General features: G+C 34.1%; 1 protein-coding gene across 1 annotated transcript in view; it reads left to right on the top strand.

Moving 5' to 3' along the window:
- Positions 1-24,172, top strand: part of CFAP47 (cilia and flagella associated protein 47) — a 507,991-nt gene that overhangs the window by 213,592 nt on the left and 270,227 nt on the right. The window contains exons 34-37 of the mRNA XM_042241764.2: positions 9,153-9,250; positions 9,780-9,896; positions 16,480-16,614; positions 21,415-21,530. Coding sequence (XP_042097698.1) covers positions 9,153-9,250; positions 9,780-9,896; positions 16,480-16,614; positions 21,415-21,530 — 466 coding nt within the window. The remainder of the gene's footprint in view (positions 1-9,152; positions 9,251-9,779; positions 9,897-16,479; positions 16,615-21,414; positions 21,531-24,172) is intronic.

The following is a 24,172-nucleotide window of genomic DNA, read 5'->3' on the forward strand; positions in this document are numbered from 1 at the left end:
AGTAAATCTCATCCAATGGAAGAAGACAACAGTGAGGGTAATTCTTTAATTGGTAAAGAAGCAGTGTTCGCTCATATTAACCAGGAGAGGGGGATATTGATGTTTCATGGTTTACACCATGAGCTTGTTTTTGTTCTGGGCTTAGGCAGGATTATGAAATGCTCTTGTTTTGTCTCCCTTCATCACAGAAGCAGAGTGACCTTGTATGTCAGTGGTGTTCTGTTAGATTGTTTGTGTCCAATAAGAGGATAACGTGACCCAGCTGTGAGTGTCAGCTCTACTCCTACCAGTATCAAAGCACAGCTGATACTAGGCAAGGTCTCACATTTCAGGGGCTGTTTTTCATCAAAATCACCAAATGAAATAGATTAAGAATTATGCTTGAAACATGACTTCATTTGAAATGAACCATTAGGAGTTGTAAGAAATTATAAATTATTGCAAAAACTGCTACTAATATTTTGTGATATTGTGAATTATAGTAAGAATTATGTTTGGTCTTCCTTCTAGTTTCTAGCACAGAGCTTCTAAAATGCTTGGGATTTCCTAAGTGGAGGGACACAGAAGGGTATCTTTTGTTATGTTAGTGAAGTAACTTCTGGAATGTCCCCCTAGATCTCTAAGGGTGGTGCTGGTTGCTTGGGGAACCAACCTTGTGATTGGAGGGTTGGAACCTTCAGTCCCACCCCCTGTCTTCTGGGGAGGGGAGAGGACCTGGAGATTGAATTGATCACCAGAGGCTAAGGATTTAATTCAGCATGCCTATGTAATGAAGCCACCATAAAAACTCAAAAGGACAGGGATCAGAGAGTTTCTGGGTTGGTGAATACATACATTGAGATATGGAGAAAGTAGTCCACTTGGAGAGGGCATGGAAACTCTACCCCTCTTCCCACATACCTTGCCCTGTGCATCTCTTCCATCTAGATGTTCATACATCTTCCTTATCATATCCTTTTGTAATAAACTGATAAACATGAGTAAATGTTTCCCTGATATCTGTGATTGCTCTAGCTAATAAATTGAATCCGAAGGGGGAAAGGGTCATGGGAACCTCTGATTTATAGCTAGTTAGATAGAAGTACAGGTAGCAACCTGGACATGTGACTGGCATCTAAAGTGAAGGGCAGCCCTGTGAGTCTGAGCATTTTATCTATCTCTGAATAGATAGTGTAGGAATTGCGTTGAATTATAGAACACCTAGCTGGACTCCTGAGCATTGCTTGCTGGTGTGGGAACCCTCCTTCCCAACAGAAATACACATTCATGTTGGAATTGATCTCAGAACCATTTTACAATTGTAAATAGCGAGAGCATATATTTTTAAGAGCAGTACTTAACAAGCATCCACCAGGGAAGCCCCAAGAATATTGGAGTGGGTAGCCATTCCCTTCTCCAAGGGATCTTCCTGACCCAGGGATCAAACCTGGGTCTCCTGCATTGCAGGCAGATTCTTTACCATCTGAGCCACCAGGGAAGCCCTCCCTAACATTTACTTAGTTTAAATAATCAATATTAAAATGTATCTGCTAATAATTTACAGCTTAACTCTTTATTGTGGCAGTAGAAACTGTAATCCTGTAACCAAGTACTGATTTGACTGACTCAGTATTGAGTCAGTATAGTATTGACTGAGGTCTTAAATGTCAAGAACTATGAAATTAGTGTCAAGTCCCTTAAATATGAGAAAGGATTGATAAATGACAGCATAGAGATAGAACTTTTTTTCTTTTTGGAGAGAGGAGAGTTGTTAGTCTTGAATTTGTTTACTTCAGTGAGTGTTCTCTAATTTATTATATATATATAAAATAATTTCTTTATTCCTTAGCTGAATGATAGACATATGAATTATTTCCATTTTTGGCTACTATGAATAAAGCCTCTATGGACATTCATATACTAGTCTTTTATAGATATATGTTTCCATTTCTCTGAAGTAAATATCAGAATTGGAGTTTCTGAATCATATGTTAAGTGTATTTTTAATAATTTATTGAGATATAATTCTAATACCATAAAATTAATCCATTTACAGTGTATGATTCAGTGGTTTTCAATATGTTGATAGATATGTGCAATTGTTGTCACAATCTAATTATAGGATATCTTCGTCATCCCCCAGTGCATATGGAATGTTCTTATTAGCAGTCACTTCTCACTCCCCCAGCACCGGGAAAATACCAGGCTACCTCTTTTCTCTATGGATTTACCTATTCTGGATATTCCCTGTAAATGGAATCATATGACAAATATCTTTGAAGCTGATTTTTTTTTAACTTATTCCAGGTTCAGACATTTACAGATAATATTCCATTGTATGCCTATACCACATTTTGTTTATCCAGTTTTCATTTGATGACTAGTTGGATTATCTCCATTTTGGGGACTGTTGTTAATAATGCTCCCATGAACATTCATGGAAAGATTTTTATGGACATACATTTTAATTTTACTTGAGTATGACATAGGAGTGGATCTCTGGATGATATGATAACTGAAAGTTTGCCATTTGAGAAATTTCTAAAATGCTGGTACCAGTTTACTTTCCCACTATCAATATGTGAAGGCTATAGTTTATACACATCCTCACCAACACTTGTGATTGTCTTTTGGACTATAGTCATTAGGTATGTGTGAAGTGGTATTTTATTTGGGGTGTGAATTGCATTTCTTAGTGATTAATGGTGTTGTGAAGTCACTATTTTCAATGTGTAATCTTCTCTCTGTAACTTTTAATTTTACTTTAATATGTGATAAGATCCTCTTACCCCTAGCCCAACAACTATCTTCTACTAAAATTCGATTGTTTATTTGCTTGCTAGCTTTCCAGTATTGGCATTGTAATAATAAAATTTGGAAAGAATAATACAGAGGAAAAAATTAAGGAAAACATTTGATAAAACATGTGGCAAAAATAAATATTCAATGATTAATATTAATATTAAACTATTTTTAAAGAATCAGAAATATTCATAATTATATAGCATAATAGGGGGCTCAGAACAATGAGAGTATATAATAGAATTTAATATAGATGTGACATTCCAAAATCTATAATAAATATATTAATTCATTTGGTAAATTAATTCAGTGCTGGATCAGTTGGCTGATGTTTTGTAATTAAGGTAAAATTAACTTTGTACTATATGCTATATAACATAAATGAATTCCAAATGTATTATAAAGTATTAAGCATAAAATCAAAGATTATAAAATAACTTGAAAGAAATTTATCTGAGTTTGGTATAATCATTTTTAAAAACTGTAACAAGAACAGAAGCATCTAAATATATTATTTGTTTAGCACATATTTAATAAGCATAAATTTATATGCCCAGGACTGTTATGAGGATTAAAGATGCAACAGAGAACAAAAAAGCCCAAATCCCTTCTAACATGTAAGTTATATTCTAGTAAAAAGAAGTCAACTGCCTGGGCCTTGAAAATAAATCTAGTCTCTTAGGTGGCAGGTGAGAATTTTTTGTCATTCCCAACAACTTCACAAGTTGATTAATTAAAACCCTATTGTCTTTGTGGTTGGAGCTCTTGGTTGCTCACTGAACTAAAAAAATAGTTTAAGAAATAGAATCGTAAGCAGTATATATATATATATATTTATTTATTTATTTATTTATTTGTGTGTATATACGTATATAATATATACATATAATTTAGCATTTTTAAAATGCAGAACAAGTTTGTAAATAGATATACATCAGTTTACCATTTTTTATCAGTAATTCTACTTCAGTGATTTCCCATTCAGTCATCTTTTGTTCCTAGCCCTGTGATCAGGACAAACTGTCCGTTACCATATCTGATGGTCCAAGAAGAATTAGTGCTTGTGATATCACTGTAACAGGAAGTTAAGGAATGAGGCAGACAGCCATCCATCCTTTTCTGTAATGCTCAGAGTTATTGTGTAGATAATTCATTTGGGGGAAGTTCTTAATCTTTTTTCTGTATTTCATAATTTTGGCTGTAACATTATAGGGGACTTCAGATAGTCCCAGACATTAGGTATCTGATATGAATTCTTCTAATGTTTAACTTTTTTCAAAATGCTCTAAAAAGTTTCACAATTATTATTCATCTCTTTGAAGGAAGGGGGACTCAAGACTCAAGACTATTTATAAAATAGCTAGTAAGGGATTTTCAGCCTTGTGGAAGGAAAACATGTTTAAAATGGGACAAAATTAAAAATTCAGCTACCATCTTCTCTTCATTGTAGTGAACCGCAGTTCTAATTGGATATTTGACAAAACCATGATTAATAATAATAATAGCCAACATTTGTGGTATGCCAATTAAAGGCCTACATTTATTTGTTCATTTAAACTTCAAACACCTTGATCAGGTCACTCTTATTACCATTATTAAAAAACAAAGCAGAGAGATTAGCATGTTTTCCTAGAAGAGGGTGTGGTTGGGATTTGAATCTAAGTGGTTTGACTCCAGGGCTCAAGTTAAGTAGCATTGGATAATGCTGTTTCTTCAAAATATTAATTCTTGGATTAGTAACTTAGATCTGTGTGCTGCTGCTGCTGCTAAGTTGCATCAGTCATGTCAGGCTTTGTGCGACTCCATAGACAGCAGCCCACTATAGACAGCAGCCCACCAGGCTCTGCTGTCCCCGGGATTCTCCAGGTAAGAACACTGGAGTGGGTTGCCATTTCCTTCTCCAATGCATGAAAGTGAAGTTGCTCAGTCATGTCTGACTCTTAGCGACCCCATGGACTGTAGCCCACCGGGCTCCTCCATCAATGGGATTTTCCAGGCAAGAGTACTGGAGTGAGTTGCCATTGCCTTTTCCATAGATCTGTGTAGTTCTTGCTAATTATTTTCAGCTATTCAGAGAGAAATCTTGTTTTCTTTTTCATCCACAGTAGTGGATTTTCAAATCTGGATACCCATTGGAATCACCTAGGGAACTGAAAATAAAATAAACTTTAAAAAAACCTGATGTCCCCACCTCTGCCAGTTGACATGGAATTTTTAGATTATTGCCTGCACATGTGTAGCTTTGCAAAGTGGTTCTATTGCACAGTGAAGATTAAAAACTCTAATGTGTACAAATACAGAAACAGGAAATAAGATTAAATAATACAGAAGTACCATATAAAGTACTTGTCCACCACAAGAAATAATATCTCCCAATATATATCTCAACTTTAAAAGAAGAAATTTATGAATGAGTTCTGAGGTTTCTCGGTTTTGTTTGGTTGCTACCTGTTTTGATTTTACATAACATTAATAGTCATTGCTCTGACAAGAGAGGTAATTATTACTCTCATTTCCTCTCACCTTCCTACCTTAGTATCATCATTTTGTTAGACTTATTATGCCTACATAGTGCTTATAACACTCATATCCATTCTGTCACTGTTAGACTGTGTGTCATTTTAACTGGGTTCTCCATTTTTAATTATTTTTGACTCAGCTGTTGGATGGTTGGATTTCATAATTATTGTGTTTTTTCTAGTTATCATTTCAGGGACTCTGATCTCTGAGTTCTCTTTGTAAACATTTTCATTTTCTTTATGTATGGATTGCATCTTGACTGAGAATCAAACTTGGGAATCACTGTGTTTCTCTGAACTCTAACTCCATTGTGTTATGCCAGCAAAATAGCTTTGGAAAAACTAAGATCAGCTTGCAACTCCTCCCCTATAAGTGAATTGCTTTCTTTGGCTTTAATTTTTTTTTTTAATATTCTCAAAGTGAGTGAGATATTCAAGAGTGAAACCTGTTCTACAGCATTTCCTTAGTAAATTTGGCATATGATGTATTTTTTGTACTTCTTTTGAAGTGTAAGATATTGGTTGAAACTGAGACATGAAGTGACTTTTTCTAGCCTTCTATTAGTATAGATAATCTTATATTATACCTGATCTTTTTCATAGTTAATCTTAGAGTGTATTCCAAATTTCTTCATTAACTGTGATATTTACTGTAGGATTATTTTTCAGGTTATGTTCATTGTGTTCTGGAATTTACATTCTCTCCTTAGTTTTATAGAATTTTTATGATGACTACTACAGAACTATTTAGATATGTAGATAGATAGATATCTGTGTATTTTAATATGTTAAGTTAAATTGATTGTTAACTGTAAACTACACTTGCAGTCCTGGCACAAATTCAATTTTGTAATGATAGCTAATCTTTTTTTAATACCTTTCTAGAATTAGCTTACTAATATTTTAATTTTTGCTTCAGTTTACATGAGTGATAATTTGTAAATATTTTCTGTACTTTTTAGGATTTTTTGGTTATAATTTTATGCAAATCTCAGTGATTACTTGAGGAGTCCCACTTATTTGAGTTTCTATATTAGTGAAATTGCTTAGTTCCTACATTTTGCAGAATTTACTGGTAAAACCATCTAGGCCTATTAATTCTAAAATAAATGATTAAAGAACTTAATCAGTTCTTTAATTGTAATAAGATTATTCTTATTTTCTATCTTCCACTGAAATTTTTCAACTCATTTAATGAAATTAATATCATCTAAAATTTTTAAATATATTAACATAATATTATTATTTGTGTCTTTTCCCTTATATGTAACTGCTATAATTACTTTTTCTTACAGTTGATATTGTTTTCTTAGGCCTTCTTTTATTTTTAATCAGTCTTCTCCATAGTAAAGAGCCTTCACTTTCTTTCTAGTTTAATGATGGACTTATATGGAGGTTCTCCCAAGTATTGTATGTATTATCTCAACCTCAAGTGGCTGGTCTGATAATTATTATATGCAATTGATCTTATAATTTGTGAATAGCATATTGTTGAGAGGTCAAAATGATCTATAGATTCAATGTAACCCCAGTGAAAATCCTGCCACACTTAAATGGCAACCCACTCCAGTATTCTTGCCTGGAGAATCCCATGGACGGAGGAGCCTGATGGGCTACAGTCCACAGGGTCGCAAAGAGTCGGACATGACTGAGCGACTTCACTTCACTTATCAATAAGTTGACTCTAATATGCCCATATGAATTTTGGGAGTGATAAAACTTTTCTGTATGGAAATGTGGTGGTAAGTACATGATAATGTGTCTTTCAAAATCCTAAAAGTCTATCTGTCAAAATCCACAAAGAGTGAATGTTTGTGTGTGTGTGTGTATACATACATATATATATATAAACCAAGTGTGTGTGTGTGTATACATATATATATATATATATATATATATATTTTAAATCAACCAAGAGATAAATTAGTAATCCAGGATGGAATGCAGACTGTGAGAAATGAATCTAACTGCCTTACAGATGTTTGACAACCTCACTGAATGTAATGGAGGAGAAAGGAGCTGACTTACCATACCATGATTGCATAGTGTAGAACTAAAAGACCAATAGACCTATACATATGCATGTAACTCTGGTTTCTTACAGGGGGACAGGTTTGCAATTCTGAAAGTAGCTTTTTATGTTTACTGTAACTGAACGAATAAGTGAATTTCTTTTAAATAGTGAGAGATGGGTTTTTCACTGTTGAAAAAAGAAGTTAGAAATAAGCAAAGGGGGATGGTCATAATGAATCCTGTGGTGCTGGATTGTAGTTGGTGGAATTGGAAGTAACACTATAATGCTTAGGTTCTGTTCATTAACTTCTAGTTAGGAAATTTTTAATTAGTTGTTTTCCTCTTGTGAGTGTAATCTTTCATGATAAAATGTTAATCTCTCTCAGGGAAATTTCTATACCTTCTCTGATAAGGATGGGATGTTTGGAGGACACAGTCTATATCCATTGCCAACTGACTGTTTCACTATAAGCTAATAAATTGTGTTTTTCTAATTAAAGTTAGAATTGTTGTTTCTAGTTTGTAGAAAAATGAATTTTGGCTACAGAAGTGAGACCCTTTGTTTTTGTTAAAAGCTGTGAGTGGCAGATAGAAATGGAGAAGTACATTTAGGTTATAATTACTCAGCCAACTAGAAAAGTACATTTACAAATAATTACTTTGTTTGTATCACATCTTATATCAGACATACAACTATTTATAGCTTTCTGTCAGGAAAAAAATCATTTGAAAAATATAGTGCGAAATATTGTTTGCTGTATGTTAGTTGAAAATTCCTAGTGACCTGTTTGCTAGACTGATTTTGCAATAATATGCTGTAGAAATCCTAAGAAAATGTTCAGTGTTGTATCATCTCAGATGAAAAAGTCCCGGGCACTGTTTCTGTGAAGTATGCAGGACATCTATGGTTCCTTCCTGAGAAAACTAAGTCTTCCAGATATAAAACAGTCCTGCTTTGTGAAGTTATATACATGTCATGAACATATCCCGTCATGGTTTATTCTTCACAGAAAATGAGAATCAAGGGGTTAGAGGGGATTTATGAAGATCACTAATTTTTCCTCTTGTTTTCAGTTAATAAATCATCTCAAACCATTAAGAGATGGTTTTACTAGGCCCTTTTGGAAAACATTTTGAAAAAGGAAATGTCACATTCATCATATCAGTAATTTCTGATGTTTAAATCACCTTTCATTCCTTCCTAGTATAAGACAGGTTTGTTTGTTGTTGCTTGTTTTTTCTTACTAAATATCCAGATACTTTCGCTTTTTTTTCCCTTGTGTCAACGTAGTAGTCGTCTCTGTAACTGAAAATTCCTTTTATTATTCCTCCATCTTGTATTATCTTTTATAGGTTATTTCTAGTTTCTTTTAGCCATCAATTCCCAAACCCATTCACATACTTACCCTACATGTGAAGGAATTTCTGCAACAAATAGTGAAATGGGCACTAACTTTAGAGTTACTGGAAATCTCATGCCTTCTGAGCCTCCTTACTCAAGTTGACGATCAAACATTTGAACTGCACAGTACTCAACAGAATGGGTAATTTTGAAATGTCAGATTTTCTTCCATTACTTCGTAGTAGTACATTATTCAAAGTGATTCCAGTGGAAATAAAGGACAGTCTGCAGTTGCCTGTAATACCTTATAGATAAATTTCATATTACTAAGCTTCTGAGGTTTAGTTGTTGCTTTTTTTTCTTTTTCCGAAATATGATGCTTTTTCTTTTCTAAGCAAAGGCAAATCTTTCTTTGACTCTTGCTCAAATTTCCATAAGAGGTATTTTTTAAAAAGTAAAACTGTGATTATATTTACTCTCTCTCTTTTTTGGAACAGGTGTTATTCCCCCTGAGAGATGGATAGTAAATTTTGACAAAGACCTTTTAGATGGCCTTGTTTTTGCAACAGTGTTGGGAGCCTATTGCCCATTTTTGGTAAGAGTCCTTTTTATGCAGAGTGGTCTTCTTTTACTTAAAGAACTTAGAAATTAAAATTTGAAATATTTTCTGCAAACTGATCCTGTTAAATGTTTTAATTTTAAATCATACAATACTTTGGCCACCTGATGTGAAGAACTGACTCATTTGAAAAGACCCTGATGCTGGGAAAGATTGAAGGTGGGAGGAGAAGGGGATGACAGAGGATGAGATGGCTTGATGGCATCACCGACTCAATGGACATGAGTTTGAGTAAACTCCAGGAGTTGGTGATGGACAGGGAGGCCTGGCATGCTGCAGTCCATGGGGTCACAAAGAGTTGGACATGACTGAGCGACTGAACTGAACTGAACTGAACCTACATCTGAATGGCTAGCATTCTCTTTTTATTTATTCTTTTATTTTGATTATACTAATCTATTGATAAATGTTAGTATTGAAATGATTATTTACTGAACTACAGAGAACAGTTAAAAAGTCGTTATTTTATTCTATTACTTAAAGATTTGATTGTTATCTTTTCCAGATTGAGTCTCATTTCATAAACATGTACACACAGCCAAAAAGTTCTGAACAGTATCTGCACAATTGCCTGATTGTTGTGAATGTTCTTCGTGAAATTGGCTTTGACATGGACATACAGGTGGGTGCCTTAAAATCACATATTCTATAAATATTTTATCAATTCCTTATTTTTTCCAATTTTTAAGGTATTATTGGCAAATAAAACCTGTGTATACTTATCTTGTACAATGTGATTTTTTAGGTTGTACAAGGTGATAATTTAATATATGTTTACAATGTGAAATGATTATCATGATCAAGTTAACACATCAATATCAACCACCTTACACATGTTGTGTGCTAAATTGCTTCAGTCGTGTCCAACTCTTTGCAACCCTATAGACTGTAGCCCACAAGGCATAGTTACCTGTTTTTTGTGATGAGAATGCTTAAGATCTACTCTTTTAGCAAATTTCAAGTACATAGTCCAATGTATCACTAACTATAATGACCATACTTTACATTACATCCCCAGAACTCAGTCATCCTTTAAATAATGATTTGTACCCTCTGACTAGCATCTCCCCATTTCCCCTGTCTCCATCCCCTGGCTACTACCATTAAACTCTCTGGTTCTTTGAGTATGCCTTTTTTAATTCCACATATAGTTGAAATCATACAATATTTATCTTTCTGTGTCTGGCTTGCTTCAGGTATCATAATGTCCTCCAGGTTCATTCATATTGTCACAAGTGGCAGGATTTCCTTCTTTTTTATGAGTAAATACTATTCCATTGTAAGAATATACCACACTTTCTTTATCCATTCATCCGTCAACAGATACTTATGTTGATCCTATTTTTTGGCTTTTGTGAATAATAGTGCAGTTGAATGTAGAATTAGAGATAGTTGTGATGTAGCTGATTTTATTTCCTTTGGATATATACCCAGAAGTGGGATTTCCAGACCATGTAGTAGTTCTATTTTTAATTTTTTTTGGGGAACCAACATACTATTTTCCATAGTGGCTGCACCAGTTCACATTCCTACCGACAGTGTGCATGTGATCCATTTTCTCCACACGCTTACCAACCTTTGACATCTCTTGTCTTTTCAATAATAGCCATTCTAACAGGTGTGAGGTGATGTGTCCTTGTGATTTTGATTTACATTTCCCTAGTAGTTAGTGATGTTAAACAGGTTTTTACATACCTGTTGGCCATTTTACATCTCTTTGGAAAAATGTTAATTGACTCCTTTATAATATTCCTTCGTTCGTATATTTTAAATCTAAATTGAAGCAGTCTTTTCATGGAATATTGCTAAAATGTGAAAATTGAACTATGACTTCATAGAAATCTACTGGATATTTTTTAATGGGTATAATTATGTATATCTAACTGCATAATAAGTAAGTAGTTCTAGTTTTCTTTTTTTCCTTTTTTTCTTTTTTTTTTAGTACTAGTTTTCAAGTCACAGCAGTCCTTTCTTAATATTATCTGAGCCCTAAGAATTAAAGAACAGATTATTTGAATATGAATATAGATGTTATATTGTTTTCCTATTTAGTAGCAAAAAGAAAAATTTTCACCTTAGTCTTAAAATAAATATTAATGTGGAAGTCACAGTGTCAGTGTAGCTTTTTATTATGTTTAGACCTCCAAGTTGTAATTCCATCAGGCCTTTCTCATTGTTCTCTATAGCGACAATAAAAAACATTATCTGCTTATCATTTTCTGAGCCCTTTGTTACTTCAGAGTAATGAAGCAGTATAATAAATGATTCATGACTTCTAAGAATATACAAACTCATTGAATTGACAATATATATGCAAGTTCAATAATAAATGATATTCTACTAATTTAACTGACAATGTAGGAAAATAATAGAATAAGAATTCAGATAAAAGAAGAGATCAGTGTGATCCAGATTAATCCACCAAAGACTGTGAAGAAGGCAAGACTTATTTTGGGTCTTGAATGGATTTGGGTTGGTAGTGGTAAGAGAGAAAGGTGTTTATTCAGAGGCATAAGCAGACTATAGAATGTAGACAAATGGCATACATTAAGGAAATTATGTGAATAGTCTGACTTAGTTGAAGTTTGGGATTGAAAAAATAGATATAGGCATATATTGGGATCTTGGATATCAGCATAACAATTTAGGAGTTTACTGTGTTGGTGTCATGGGAATAAATGTGATTACTCTTACAACAATGGTGAGGATGAACTGAAAGGAGAGGGACTGGAGACAGGGAATACAGAACCAAAAAAAAATGCCATTTAACTTGGTCAAGTAGAAAAACATTTTCTCTACTCAGTTCATTTTAATGGGGCCTTAAAATAATAAACTGATAGAAGAGACATTATGAGGTTTGCCAGACCTGGTGACCATCCACAAAAGGACACAAAAGGACCATTACAACAAACTCTGAGTTTTCCATTCTGTGACTCAGAGAGATTGATAATACCAGTGCTCACACGTGGCTTGGTACAAAGTGCTTCCTTGCACCTGCCAAAGAAATGATGCTTCATAATGGCTTGCTTTTTCTTTGTATTAAAGTCATTTACATGTTAAAATCCCTTTGTACCAGGTCTGACATTTATCTTTTATATTGGTAGAGCTATAAGGAGATACTGCAATCAGGCATTTTGGTCAGAGAGTTCTTTTATAAGACTTTAAGGATAAACTCTAATTAAATGATTTAGTGTGAAAAAATAAAAATATTACAGTTCCTGTCAGTTTGACTGATTGAATCTCCTCCGTAAAATATGCTGGATAGACCCTGCAAGTGATACAGATGTGGTAAAACCACACTCATGCCTTCAAATATGTTAATGACTAATAGTGACTTGTATATGAAAAGATCCAGTACAAAGCAGCCAGTGCATGCCAGGAAAACATAGAACTGTGTACTGTAGGAATCAAAGGGGAAAGAAATCATTCTGAAAAGGGAACCAGCAAGAGTTGCATGGGGCATTTGGTGTTTAAGGTGACCTTTGAGAATTTGATAAGGGTTTATAGGAAACTTAAAATATCTTTGTTTAGAAAATATAATTCATCTTGCATTGTGATTCTCTCCTTTGCTCTTTGACTTCCTCAGATAAATTGACTCAAAATGTTTATTTTATTGTGTAGCAAAAAATAGATCCTAAGATTTGAGTATCTATTACATAAAAATGTAGAGAAGATGTCTAAGATTTGCTGAACGAAGAAATTAACAATTAACTTAGCTGATAATTACCAAGATTTTGCCAGTCAGTTCCAATTCCCTAACTTTTTATCAGCCCGAATTTACCCACTGCATCAAATGTCAAAGTTCAAAAATAAATTGCCCTTAAATTAATTTAACCATTGTGAATTAATACTAATGATTAGCACTGGTCCACATTTGAATACTGTGAAACTTACCACTGGACTTATTTATTAATGTTTGAGTTTTCTATTTATTATGTCATTCTTTGCAACTGTTGAGTCAGTTCAATAAGTTTCTGTGCCAATGTTATATCATGTGGAATCCTAGCATCTGGAATGTAACTATTATTACATATCCTCCCTTTTAAAGCAAAGCTATTGTGCAATTTATTTGAACTCAGCATAGAATGTATTTTTATTCCCTAATGTAGAGACATGGAGATATTTATATATAGATAGATAGATAGGTATAGCTAATACTTAGATTCTACTACATATAATTCACTGAGTAATGATGGAAGCTAAGGGTGAATAGGTATCTAAAGTCTCTAATTTTTTTTTCTTTATGTCAACTTGGATGCTTTCAGTCTTAATAACAAGTCATGAATAAAAGAATTTTAAAAATATATTCTATATTTTATATAAGATGAATCAGGCAGTAAAATATTATAGGGATATTTATTCATTTCATCAACAAAATTATCAAAGATTCATTTTTGCTCAGTTCTTCTTAGCCTATTGGCTTTGTTTTAAGCATATGCACTAATAACTACAAAGTTCCTACTGAAATTCTTACATAACACCATTATACAGCTAATCTTGGGTCTGGTTGAATAGTACCACTTCTTGTGCTTCTCATTTTCCTTTAGGTAAACTTTCCCAATGTCCCACAGTATGCATCCTATTGCATATTATTGACCATAACTGCATCTCATGCTTATAGTTAAACCAGTGTTTGATAAAAGTAATGGAAGAGCCACAAAAATTGAGATTCTTGGTAGGAAGGGAAAAAAATGCTGTTGGGAAGGCAGTCAGTAGTGTTCTGTGTCAGATTATGGTACGTCTTTGGGTACTACTAGTTTTGATTGGTGTCTAGTTTGGAAGCTGGAATATCTTGATGTCATAGCAAATTAAACCCACCCTGAAGCTCCAGGACCATCTCATCTCTTCTTGTTACTGATGCAGACACTGAGACCTAGGGAAACAAATTGATTCGGTAAAGATCATGGTACTTTGTGGTAGCAGGATGTGAGTTTAGTTTACTAGATTTTTACTACACCATTTTCCTCTGTTATGGCATTACAAAAATTCCCTGTCTTTTGTTAGTTCAGTAGGAAAATATTATCAGGAGAAAAATGGATAAATATGAGTAAAGTTCTCCTTAGGTTAGGACTGTGTAGAGAAAGTAATGGTTATATCTTTGAAATATATTTCACATGAAAATCTTGTTTTAAACAAACATAACTTATTTTGACATTTGGCTTTTTAAGCCTAAAATTGACTAAAATGCAATTTCTTTAGATTATTTTCATTGAATTTTATCATAAAGCTAAGAGTGATCTTTTCTCTAGTTTTTCACTCTAATACTCTAATTATCAAATTTTTTTCAATTAAGATAAACATTTTTTTTTCATTTCCAAAATACTGCCTTATTACATATTTTTCAAAGATGGACTTTTGGAATAGTTTTATATTGCTACCTGTATATTTTATGCTGTAGTAACTAAAATAGTGTTCAAAGGAGTTTTACAGACCTCAGACTTGGGGCCCAGAGTATCCTGCCACTAGTTCTACCCTTTCCCCAGTGAATACATTTCCCATCACCATAGAGAGCTCTCTTTACACCCAGAGGCTGGCCCATCATGCAGGGCTCTATCCTTCACTTTGTGGAAATTAAACTCTGTATTCCATTTTTTAGTTTGTTCTTATGTTGAATGATGATCCTGTATATGTTGACTAACATTGTCTTCAGTGAAGACATGTGAGATGTCACAATACTGATGAGAAACTTTGGGGTCCTGATATATGTCTCAGTTTTCCTCACTAGCAGCTTTCTACTCTGCCAAAACTGGCAACTTCTTCCACTTTTTTCCCCTAATAATCCCCTTCCCTGGTACCTTTATTGGTTAGCCTTAGTGCTTATTGACAAAACAAGAAAGAATAAACCTTTCTGTTCTTCCAAAGAAAGGAAAGACTGTATTTGGGAATGTGTACTAGCAGATGATCAACAGGGTCTCAGTAGTTTCTTATAACTGCTGCCAGATTTCAGTCGGGTGCTTTAGTTCCAGATAACCATTGGTATCCTGAGTTCTGGCACTGTTTGCATTTCCAGGCCAGGCCCAGACCGTTTTCAATTGCTAACTTGAATGTGCACTATTAAATCACAGTAGATCTCCAGTGAAAGTGCAGAGAGGTCCCTGTTGACTGACAATGACAGAGATGCTTGTGTGTCAGTGGTGTTTTATATGTCTTTGAGTCTTTGCCTCAGACCAATCCCAGTACTTTATTGCTATGAATAATTCTTCCCCACTACCTCTGCCTTTTGCTAGGAGATCATAGGCACAACATATACTCATAGAAATAGTCCTTCCTCCTCTGCTCCTGACTTGACATTTTGGGCTCAGTGCCCATTTTGGCTATGTTGATTGTCCCTGCTGTTATTCCTCTATAATTCTGGATTTTATCTCAGATATCTGCCAACAACCATCACTAATTTGTCTCGTTTATCAGTGTAATTATGTTTTCTGCCATACTGTGATTTGTTCTAGGATAAGTACTTCTCCAGCCACCTCCCCCTGAGCCACCTGATCTGCATGAATTGTTGCTCTTGTGTTATTTCTTGTTCCGAAATCAAGTCCCTCTTCCTGATATTCACACCCTCCTCTATGTGACTGTTGCCCACCTTTGTCTTTTCTTCTACCACTTGTCCCTTCTGATCTTATGTGTGATTCAAATTGTACTTTTTCTTTCCCAATTGAATACTATACTCCCTATATCCTTGCCCGAGATTTCTTTACTTTTCTGATAGGATATACCTTTTCCTCACTCCAGACACCAACCTATTTAAAACCCTTCAAGTATTCTTCAAGGCCATCTCAAGTGTCACCTCTTCCTTTGGGCCTTTGTTTAAAACACCTCGAGCCATCTTTTACTTCAGTAGTTTGTCTACTTCTATTATCTTTTACTGCATTATACACTTTAAGTCATGGATGATTTTGTAATCACATTTGTCCATATTTCTAGTGCATAGTATTCTTCTGACCTCTGACTAGCTTTTATGGGGTCTTTGAGGCTGTGAGGTCATTCATATATTTATGATACATCTGATTCATCCTCTAACACATAGGTCAAGCTATTCTGAATCACAGCAATATTTTGTTTGCTCATAGCAACATTTCAGTGTCAGTGTCAATCAATAGCATTTTAAGATGTTTTAAGTAATAAGCGGTTGATGTACTGGGCTTTAGCTCTTTTAATATATTTTATTTGTATATCTTGTAATTTATAATTCTCTTCTTTGGAACTAGGCTACTGACATCTGTGATCCCAATCCAATCCAGATGCTCATGTTTTGTGTCTACATGTATGAAAGACTTCCTACATGTCTCCCCAAGAAAGTGGTGCCCTTTCATTGTACTCTACATGACACAGTGTTTAGAGAGGTAAGAATATCTTTGAGATCAAAATATATGTGGAATTACACACTTATGTGGGTTTTAGATATTTCTCTCCCAACCCAAAATGAACAAATATATCAGCATGATAAAATAAGCCTTAACAAATGCTTTTCCTTCTAAACCAAAGGTATAGCAGAGTGAAAGGGAGGATTTTTCCTTCATAGTAATCACTACTTACAATGAAATAATGGTCCTTTTATTCATCTGAAGAATGGAATGAGGAGATAGAAAATGAAAGTTAAGCACTTTGAAGGGCAAATCTTTTAGGAAAGTTGAGATCCATTTCATGTACAAGAGAACTTAATGCTATAAGTAGAAACGTGATTAGAGTATGCTTGGCATTCCTTTAGGGAACCTTACACATCCAGATGGATTTTGTTCAAGCTAGGATGGGTTTCCTAGGTGGCATAGTAGTAATGAATCCACCTACCAATGCAGGAGACATAAGAGACACAGGTCTGTCTGGATCTTGAAGATCCCCTGCAGGAGGTAATGGCAACCCAGTCCAGTATTCTTGCTTGGAAAATCCCATGGACAGATGAGCCTGGCAGACTACAGTCCATGGGGTCACAAAGAGTCGAATACAGCTGAGCAACTGAGAACAGCATGCACGTATCCAGATGGATTGTGTTCAAAATAAGGATATGGAAAGGGAAGTAATAATGAAAGCACTCCTGATCAGGGTCTCCATTAATGCCCACTAAAAGATTGTATATATGCTGGAGCTACTAATTGCATAACAGGGATTTTTTTTTTTTAATATGTAGGAAAACTTGAAAATGAAATTTTAAGTCCTGTGACCATAATGAATCTATATAAATATGTCCATGTTTTGCAAGTGTTTTCTTTGATTGAGAAATATATTGCCAGGGATCATCAACCTAACTTTGGTTTTCAAACAATATGTTTCGTATGAATACTTGTGAAATATTTTCTAGCATATAGTTTTATTTCTTATATTTGTCCAAGACTTTTCCTTCTACTAGTTTTATGGTTGAACATTTTATGAAATCTTTTTTCTTTCTCTGCACAGTATAGGCTGTTAGAATCTTACTGTGTACAAAAGTTAATTTATCTCTTTGGTCAGATCATTTTTATTCCTTTTCCTCAGGCTGTTTTATGTATTCCTCTTCATATTAAGTTTTTGTTGTTGTTGTTTAGTCACTCAGTCATGTCTGATTCTTGCAACCCCATGGACTGTAGCCCTCCAGGCTCCTCTCTCCATAGGATTTTACAGGCAAGAATACTTGACTAGATTTCCATTTCGTCCCCTAGGAGATCTTCCTAATATGGGGGTGGGGTGTGGGGTGTGTTATTAATTTTATACTTTCAGTGCAAAACATGTCCATATGTGGTCTTCAAAAGTTATATACTGGTGATTTGTAGATGTATCCTTTTTGAGAAAATAACAATGTACCCTGACTGTATGAGTGATGGTTAATAAGGATTCAGTTAAAAAGCAGAAAAAACTCAGATACTTGTCTCAGTGTAAAGGGCTCAATTTAGGGAAAGGAAAGCCATTCCTCCTGATTTTCTGTTAGCAAACATTGATATGTGATCTTCCTTAAAAAAGGATTATTCCTGTTTTTGTTGTAAAAAGAAATAGAAAACTCTTCAGAGAACTTTTTCAACACTATTCACTACAGTAATTCATTAAGTGCAATGATATTTAAGGGCCTTGGGTACTAACTGGCCTAGAGCTGTAATTACAGTGGGGTGGACTTTTGATTTCAGATTCAAATTTCTAAAAAGTTAGAAATGCTTTGCTTAAGCCTGCAGAAGTTAGGAGGGGTCTGAATTAGATTTAAACAGTGATTTAATTCATTTGAATATTATTACTGGTTTTCTAATTCTGTACACATGTTTGAATTTCTTTATGTCATTTGATTATGTTGAAAAAGCTAGTTTTTAAACATAGATTTTATTTGTGATGTTAAAAATCAGATTAAATCATTAGAATGGAAACAATTTCTTTTCATATTTAACTCCTTATTGGGAATAATATTCTCACTTTAAGCTTATAGGTGAGATTGCACATAGAGCTTTTATTTTTCAGAAATGTAAGGAATATCTTTTGAAGGAAACAATAAAAATGGAATAAAAATGCAAAATAGAACATCAATTACCACAAGCTTTGATTCTAAATTTCATTCAAGAAAATCACTGATTTGGAAATTGCTGAGTATCTATGGTGTAGTTTGCCCAGATGCATCAACACTATAAATGTCAGTGCCTAAGTAGTGAAATGTCATTGTTGTCAACTTTTTTGACCTCTCAGTATAAAGAAAAATCTCAAGAAATGGCTACTATAATTGAAAAAGTATATTTTGTAGCTATGTGTCACAAATAGAATACTGGGACCATGAAACAATACAATGATCAGTGAAAAATGTCAAGTTCAGTGATTTTCTGAGATACTTTTAAAAGTAATTGAACTATTTCTTTTTTCTTTCTGAAACAAAATTTACACAGGAACACAATAGTTAAATAATGGCTATCATTGCAAAAGGAGAATTGAGGGTCCAAAGCTTGGTTTCTTTCTTTGACCAGCTTTTTCTTCTCCCTACCACTCACATGACCCCTACATGAAATTCTGGAGTTGGGTGGAATAATCTGACCACAGATGAGCCCAGTGTTTTTGCATCATTTATTTACTTACTTATTTTTCTATAAATGTATTTATATATACATGTTTATATGTGTATACATGTGTGCATGTCATATATGTGATATATACATGTGATTATTATATAATATATATGTTGTATCAGTTCAGTTCAGTCGCTCAGCCATGTCCAACTCTTTGCAACCCATGGACTGCAGCACACCAGGCCTCCCTGTCCATCACAAACATGTCCATTGAGTCGGTGATGCCATCCAACCATCTCATCCTCTGTCATCCCCTTCTCCTCTCACCTTCAATCTTTCCCAGCATCAGGGTCTTTTCAAATGAGTCAGCTCTCCACATCAGGTGGCCAAAATATTGGAGTTTCAGCTTCAGCATCAGTCCTTCTAATGAATATTCAGGACTGATTCCCTTTAGGATGGACTGGTTAGATCTTGTGCAGTACAAGAGACTCTCAAGAGTCTTCTCCAACACCACAGTTCAAAAGCATCTTTATAGTCCAACTCTCACATCCATACATGACTACTGGAAAAACTAAAGCTTTGACTAGATGGACCTTTGTTGACAAAGTACTGTCTCTGCTTTTTAATAGGCTGTCTAGGTTGGTCATAACTTTTCTTCCAAGGAGCTAGCGTCTTTTAATTTCATGGTTGCAGTCACCATCTGCAGTGATTTTGGAGCCCCCAAATAATAAAGTCTGTCACTGTTTCCATTGTTTCCCCATCTATTTGCCATGAAGTGATGGGACCAGATGCCATAATCTTAGTTTTCTGAATGTTGAGTCTTAAGCCAACTTTTCACTCTCCACTTTCACTTTCATCAAGAGTATTTTTAGTTCCTCTTCACTTTCTGCCATAAGGGTGGTATCATCTGCATATCTGAGGTTATTGGTATTTCTCCCAGCAATCTTGATTCCAGCCTGTGCTTCTTCCAGCCCAGCATTTCTCATGACGTACTCTGCATATAAGTTCAATAAGCAGGGTGACATAATGAGAATGAGTAGCTACCTTAAGATCTCAGGGCTGATTATCTAAGTTCCAGGACTATAAACCAATAATAGTTCATAGTGAATCTACTATTATTTTCAACATTTCCTTCCAGAAAATGGAAATTAGCTCCCTGTGACTTAAAATCACTAGATCTGTTAATTAATACTTTAAATGCACACATACATATGTACAAAAATAGGACACTAGAGTAGTCTTGCCTCCATTGTTACTGAGATCCATAAGCAGGTTATCAACATGAAAGCCCCAAATTTAGGGGTAAACTGAGGGTAGAAACTCAACATGTTTGTCCTGCTGGTTACGAAAGTTCATATTGAAATATAAAAGTAGTTAATTTTATCTTTCAACAGATGTCTGCCATATTCTATCTCTGACTATGTTCCTGAACTATGACTATAGCTCCTTACTATAGTTCCTAAGTGCCATTGCCCTTTCCTTACTCTAATTTGGCCAACCATCCACCTCTCTCAGATATTTTCTTTCCTCTGGGTCTATACTTTCCATAACTTTGTGTCTTTCTAATGTGTATATTTAAAAATCCCCATTGTATTTTGCATACTTATATACTCACATTTCTTAAGAAATGCTCTCTAAAAATGAAGTAGCTCATTCTCAAATATTCTCCTTATCTTGACATCAGGAAGGAAGGGGAAGCCAACCTCTAACTCTACTACCACTTCTAGATGAGGCCACCATTGTTTTCAGCCTGGACTTCTGATTCCACTCCTTATAATACTTTCCACACTGAGCAGCCAGAGTAACCTTTTTGTAAATTGGAATCTGTTTAAAATTCTGTAAAGGTTTCCCTTTGCAGTGAGATTAAAATCCAAGTTGCTAACTTTAGATTTCAAATCTTTGATGATCAGGTGTTTTTACATCTGTCATTTCCTTGTCTGATAGCGTCTTCTCTTTGCCTACTTCTGAAGAAAAGAAGACACAGACACAGACACAGACACACACACGCACACACACACACACACACACACACACACACACAGAGTCTTTAAATATAAACTGCTTTCTTCCAGCTACTATACTTGGGTAAGTATTTTCATGATAAAAATATATGATTCTCTTTGATAAAAATAAGAAATGTTAAGTTGTATATCTTTAAAATTCATGATCTCATTTATACTCTCTTCTTCAACATAGATTCAGCTGAAAAATCCAAGCTTGAAAAGCTTAGTTTATAGTGCTACAATTGTCGGAAGAGATGCCAGTGACTTCTCCCTTTCCCAAGCAGGGAACACTGTGACAATTTCTGCAAAGTAAGTGTGTATTTTTTTTCTTTTAATTTTGCTTCATTGAATACATCAACCCTAGAGATTTAATGTACACTATAATTACAAAAGAATGACCTGGATTTGTTTTTAATAGCTATGTATATGTAATGAAAAGATAACCATTGCTGATATAGATAAATTATTTATATGTTAGTGAGATTTCTCAACAATTTTATGAAAACAATTCTAACAATATAAAGGAGCTGCTTTTATGTTTGTGTTTATTTTAGTTTATTTTGCATGCATATGGTCCATAGAAAATAACTCTTTTAAGTTCTTTATGTACTACAATTCTGTTTCCTGTAGGAAACTGGAACCAGTGTGTGCTATATATATATATTTAGTTGTTTCTAATTATAGAAGCACTATATGCTCATTGTAAAAAAATTAGAAGCTATGAAAATATGAAGAAAAATAAAAGTAAAAGCTAGTAATTTTACCTCAAAGATACCCCCAGTGTTGTCATTTTTCTCTATCCCTTTATAATCATTGTATATCAATGTTTGTTGTATACATACATACATACACTCTCCCACATTGTGGTGATAGTCTGAAAAGTCTAATTTTTACTTGATTCTATTCACATGATACTCGTTTAATGTTTCTACTACTAGTCCATTCCCCAAAATAAGAAACAAATGAAACCCTCAGAGAATAGTCTTAAGAAGTTAAATGAGCATAATATGTGACTCCTCTTGGATCAACAAATCCTAATTCATATGCCAATAAGTGTTAATGATGGCAGATACTCGTATTATATTAATATAATACTAGGATGATGTGAGAATAGCTGTGTCGGTATCACAAGGGTTGACAAATATAATAACCACTAATGGACTTTAGCCAGTCTTGAATTTTAGTCATTGCCTTTGTATTCAATTATTTTTTTCCTTGTGCAAAACAATAGATCATAACTACTAATTATCCTTTTGGTTATCTTTCTGATTTTTGAACTATATATTAACCTGAATTACTTTTCATATTATAGTCTTTATTCTAGTGTGTTAAACACAGAAATAATTGGAAGGGGCAGCCAGTTTTAATTGTATTAAAATGAAAAGAAATCCAGTTGCTATACTGCCCTTGGCTGATGTCATTAGCCACTGTTAGTTTTCTTCAGTTGCTGCTCCATGCTAAGGAGTATATAATTTATAAAATATGACTATTCATCATTGGGACTACATCCAAATTGAATTAAATATGAGAAAAACATTTCTTCACTTATCTGTATCTATATTATAAATCAAATCCCAGAATAAAGCTCCTTGTAAAAACATCCCAGTCATCTTCCAAATTATACTTCTTATATATCTGTTATAAAACACAGTGTTAGCAATAGTAGTTCTTTTGGACATTGTCAGAGTACCATTGTCTTCCCTCAGTACTTTGATCGTTGAGATCTATTCTCTGCCCTTCAAATAGGATGCTAATAAATGAGCGGTGGTGGTGGTTTAGTCGCTTAGTCATATTCGACTCTTGCAACCCCATTGACTGTAGCCCGCCAGGCTCCTCTGTCCATGGGATTCTCCAGGCAAGAATAATGGAGTGGGTTGTGATTCCCTTCTTCAAATAAGTGAATAATAAGTAATAATAAGTGAAAAGAATTAAGGTCCCCACCCTACCCCACCCTTTGTTCTTTCATAAACCTAATAGCCTGTTCCAGTGTTTCAAAGCTCTCATTACATGAAAATTCTTTCTAAGAACCACACTAGACCTATGATGTTTTAGGTTAAGACCATTTTTTTTGTCTGTGCTCTATAGCTTACAGTATCCTCATTCCCTGACGAGGGATCAAACTTAGGTCACAACAGTGAAATCACCACTGAACTGCTATGGAATTCCCAAGACCATATGTCTTGTTAGTTTAATTAGCATTTATAGTTTTCATATAAATATGACTATAAATATGAAATCTGTATGCTTCCATTGCTGAAAATTTGTTGCAGAAAATTATTTTTAAAATTACCTAGAATTCCATCTGATAAATGCCTTTATTAGTTTATTTTTTTCTTATATTTTTATATGAATATTATAGCATATACATAATTAAATATTTATACAATAAATGTATTATAAATGCAAATGTTAAAGTACTTAATATATGTTAAATATTTGCTATGTACAAAACCTATAAAATATACACTTTTAGTACCTTTTCATATCTGACCATCCTGGCAACCGTATTAGTATCCTCCTTTTACAAAGGAAGACACTGGGCATAGAGACATTAAATTACTTACCCAATTTTCCCTGTTCTTAAATTGTGAAATAGGGATTAAAACCCAGCCAATCTAAACCCAGAGTTAAGACTCTTTTTAACTGACACCTGTACATACTGTCTGTGTGTTTGTGTGTATCATATTCATACAAAGCCCTTGGCATTCAAAGAAAATATAGCATTAACTGTTTGTAAGAAATCCTACAGATCCATAACATATAATTGCATCAATATTTTGACCATATTTGACATGTACATATATTCTTGTTGTCAATTTCTTTATCATTTTAAATCAGAATTTAACTTGCACCTGCTTTAACAATTCAACTATGCAGGGAAGTTTAACGTGCAAAGAAGTCCTTCTTGCCTGATATTCCCATCTCTAGAGATGCACTTCTTGAGTGCATAC

Source organism: Ovis aries, chromosome X, assembly GCF_016772045.2.
Source record: "Ovis aries strain OAR_USU_Benz2616 breed Rambouillet chromosome X, ARS-UI_Ramb_v3.0, whole genome shotgun sequence".
Classification (NCBI taxonomy): domain Eukaryota; kingdom Metazoa; phylum Chordata; class Mammalia; order Artiodactyla; family Bovidae; genus Ovis; species Ovis aries.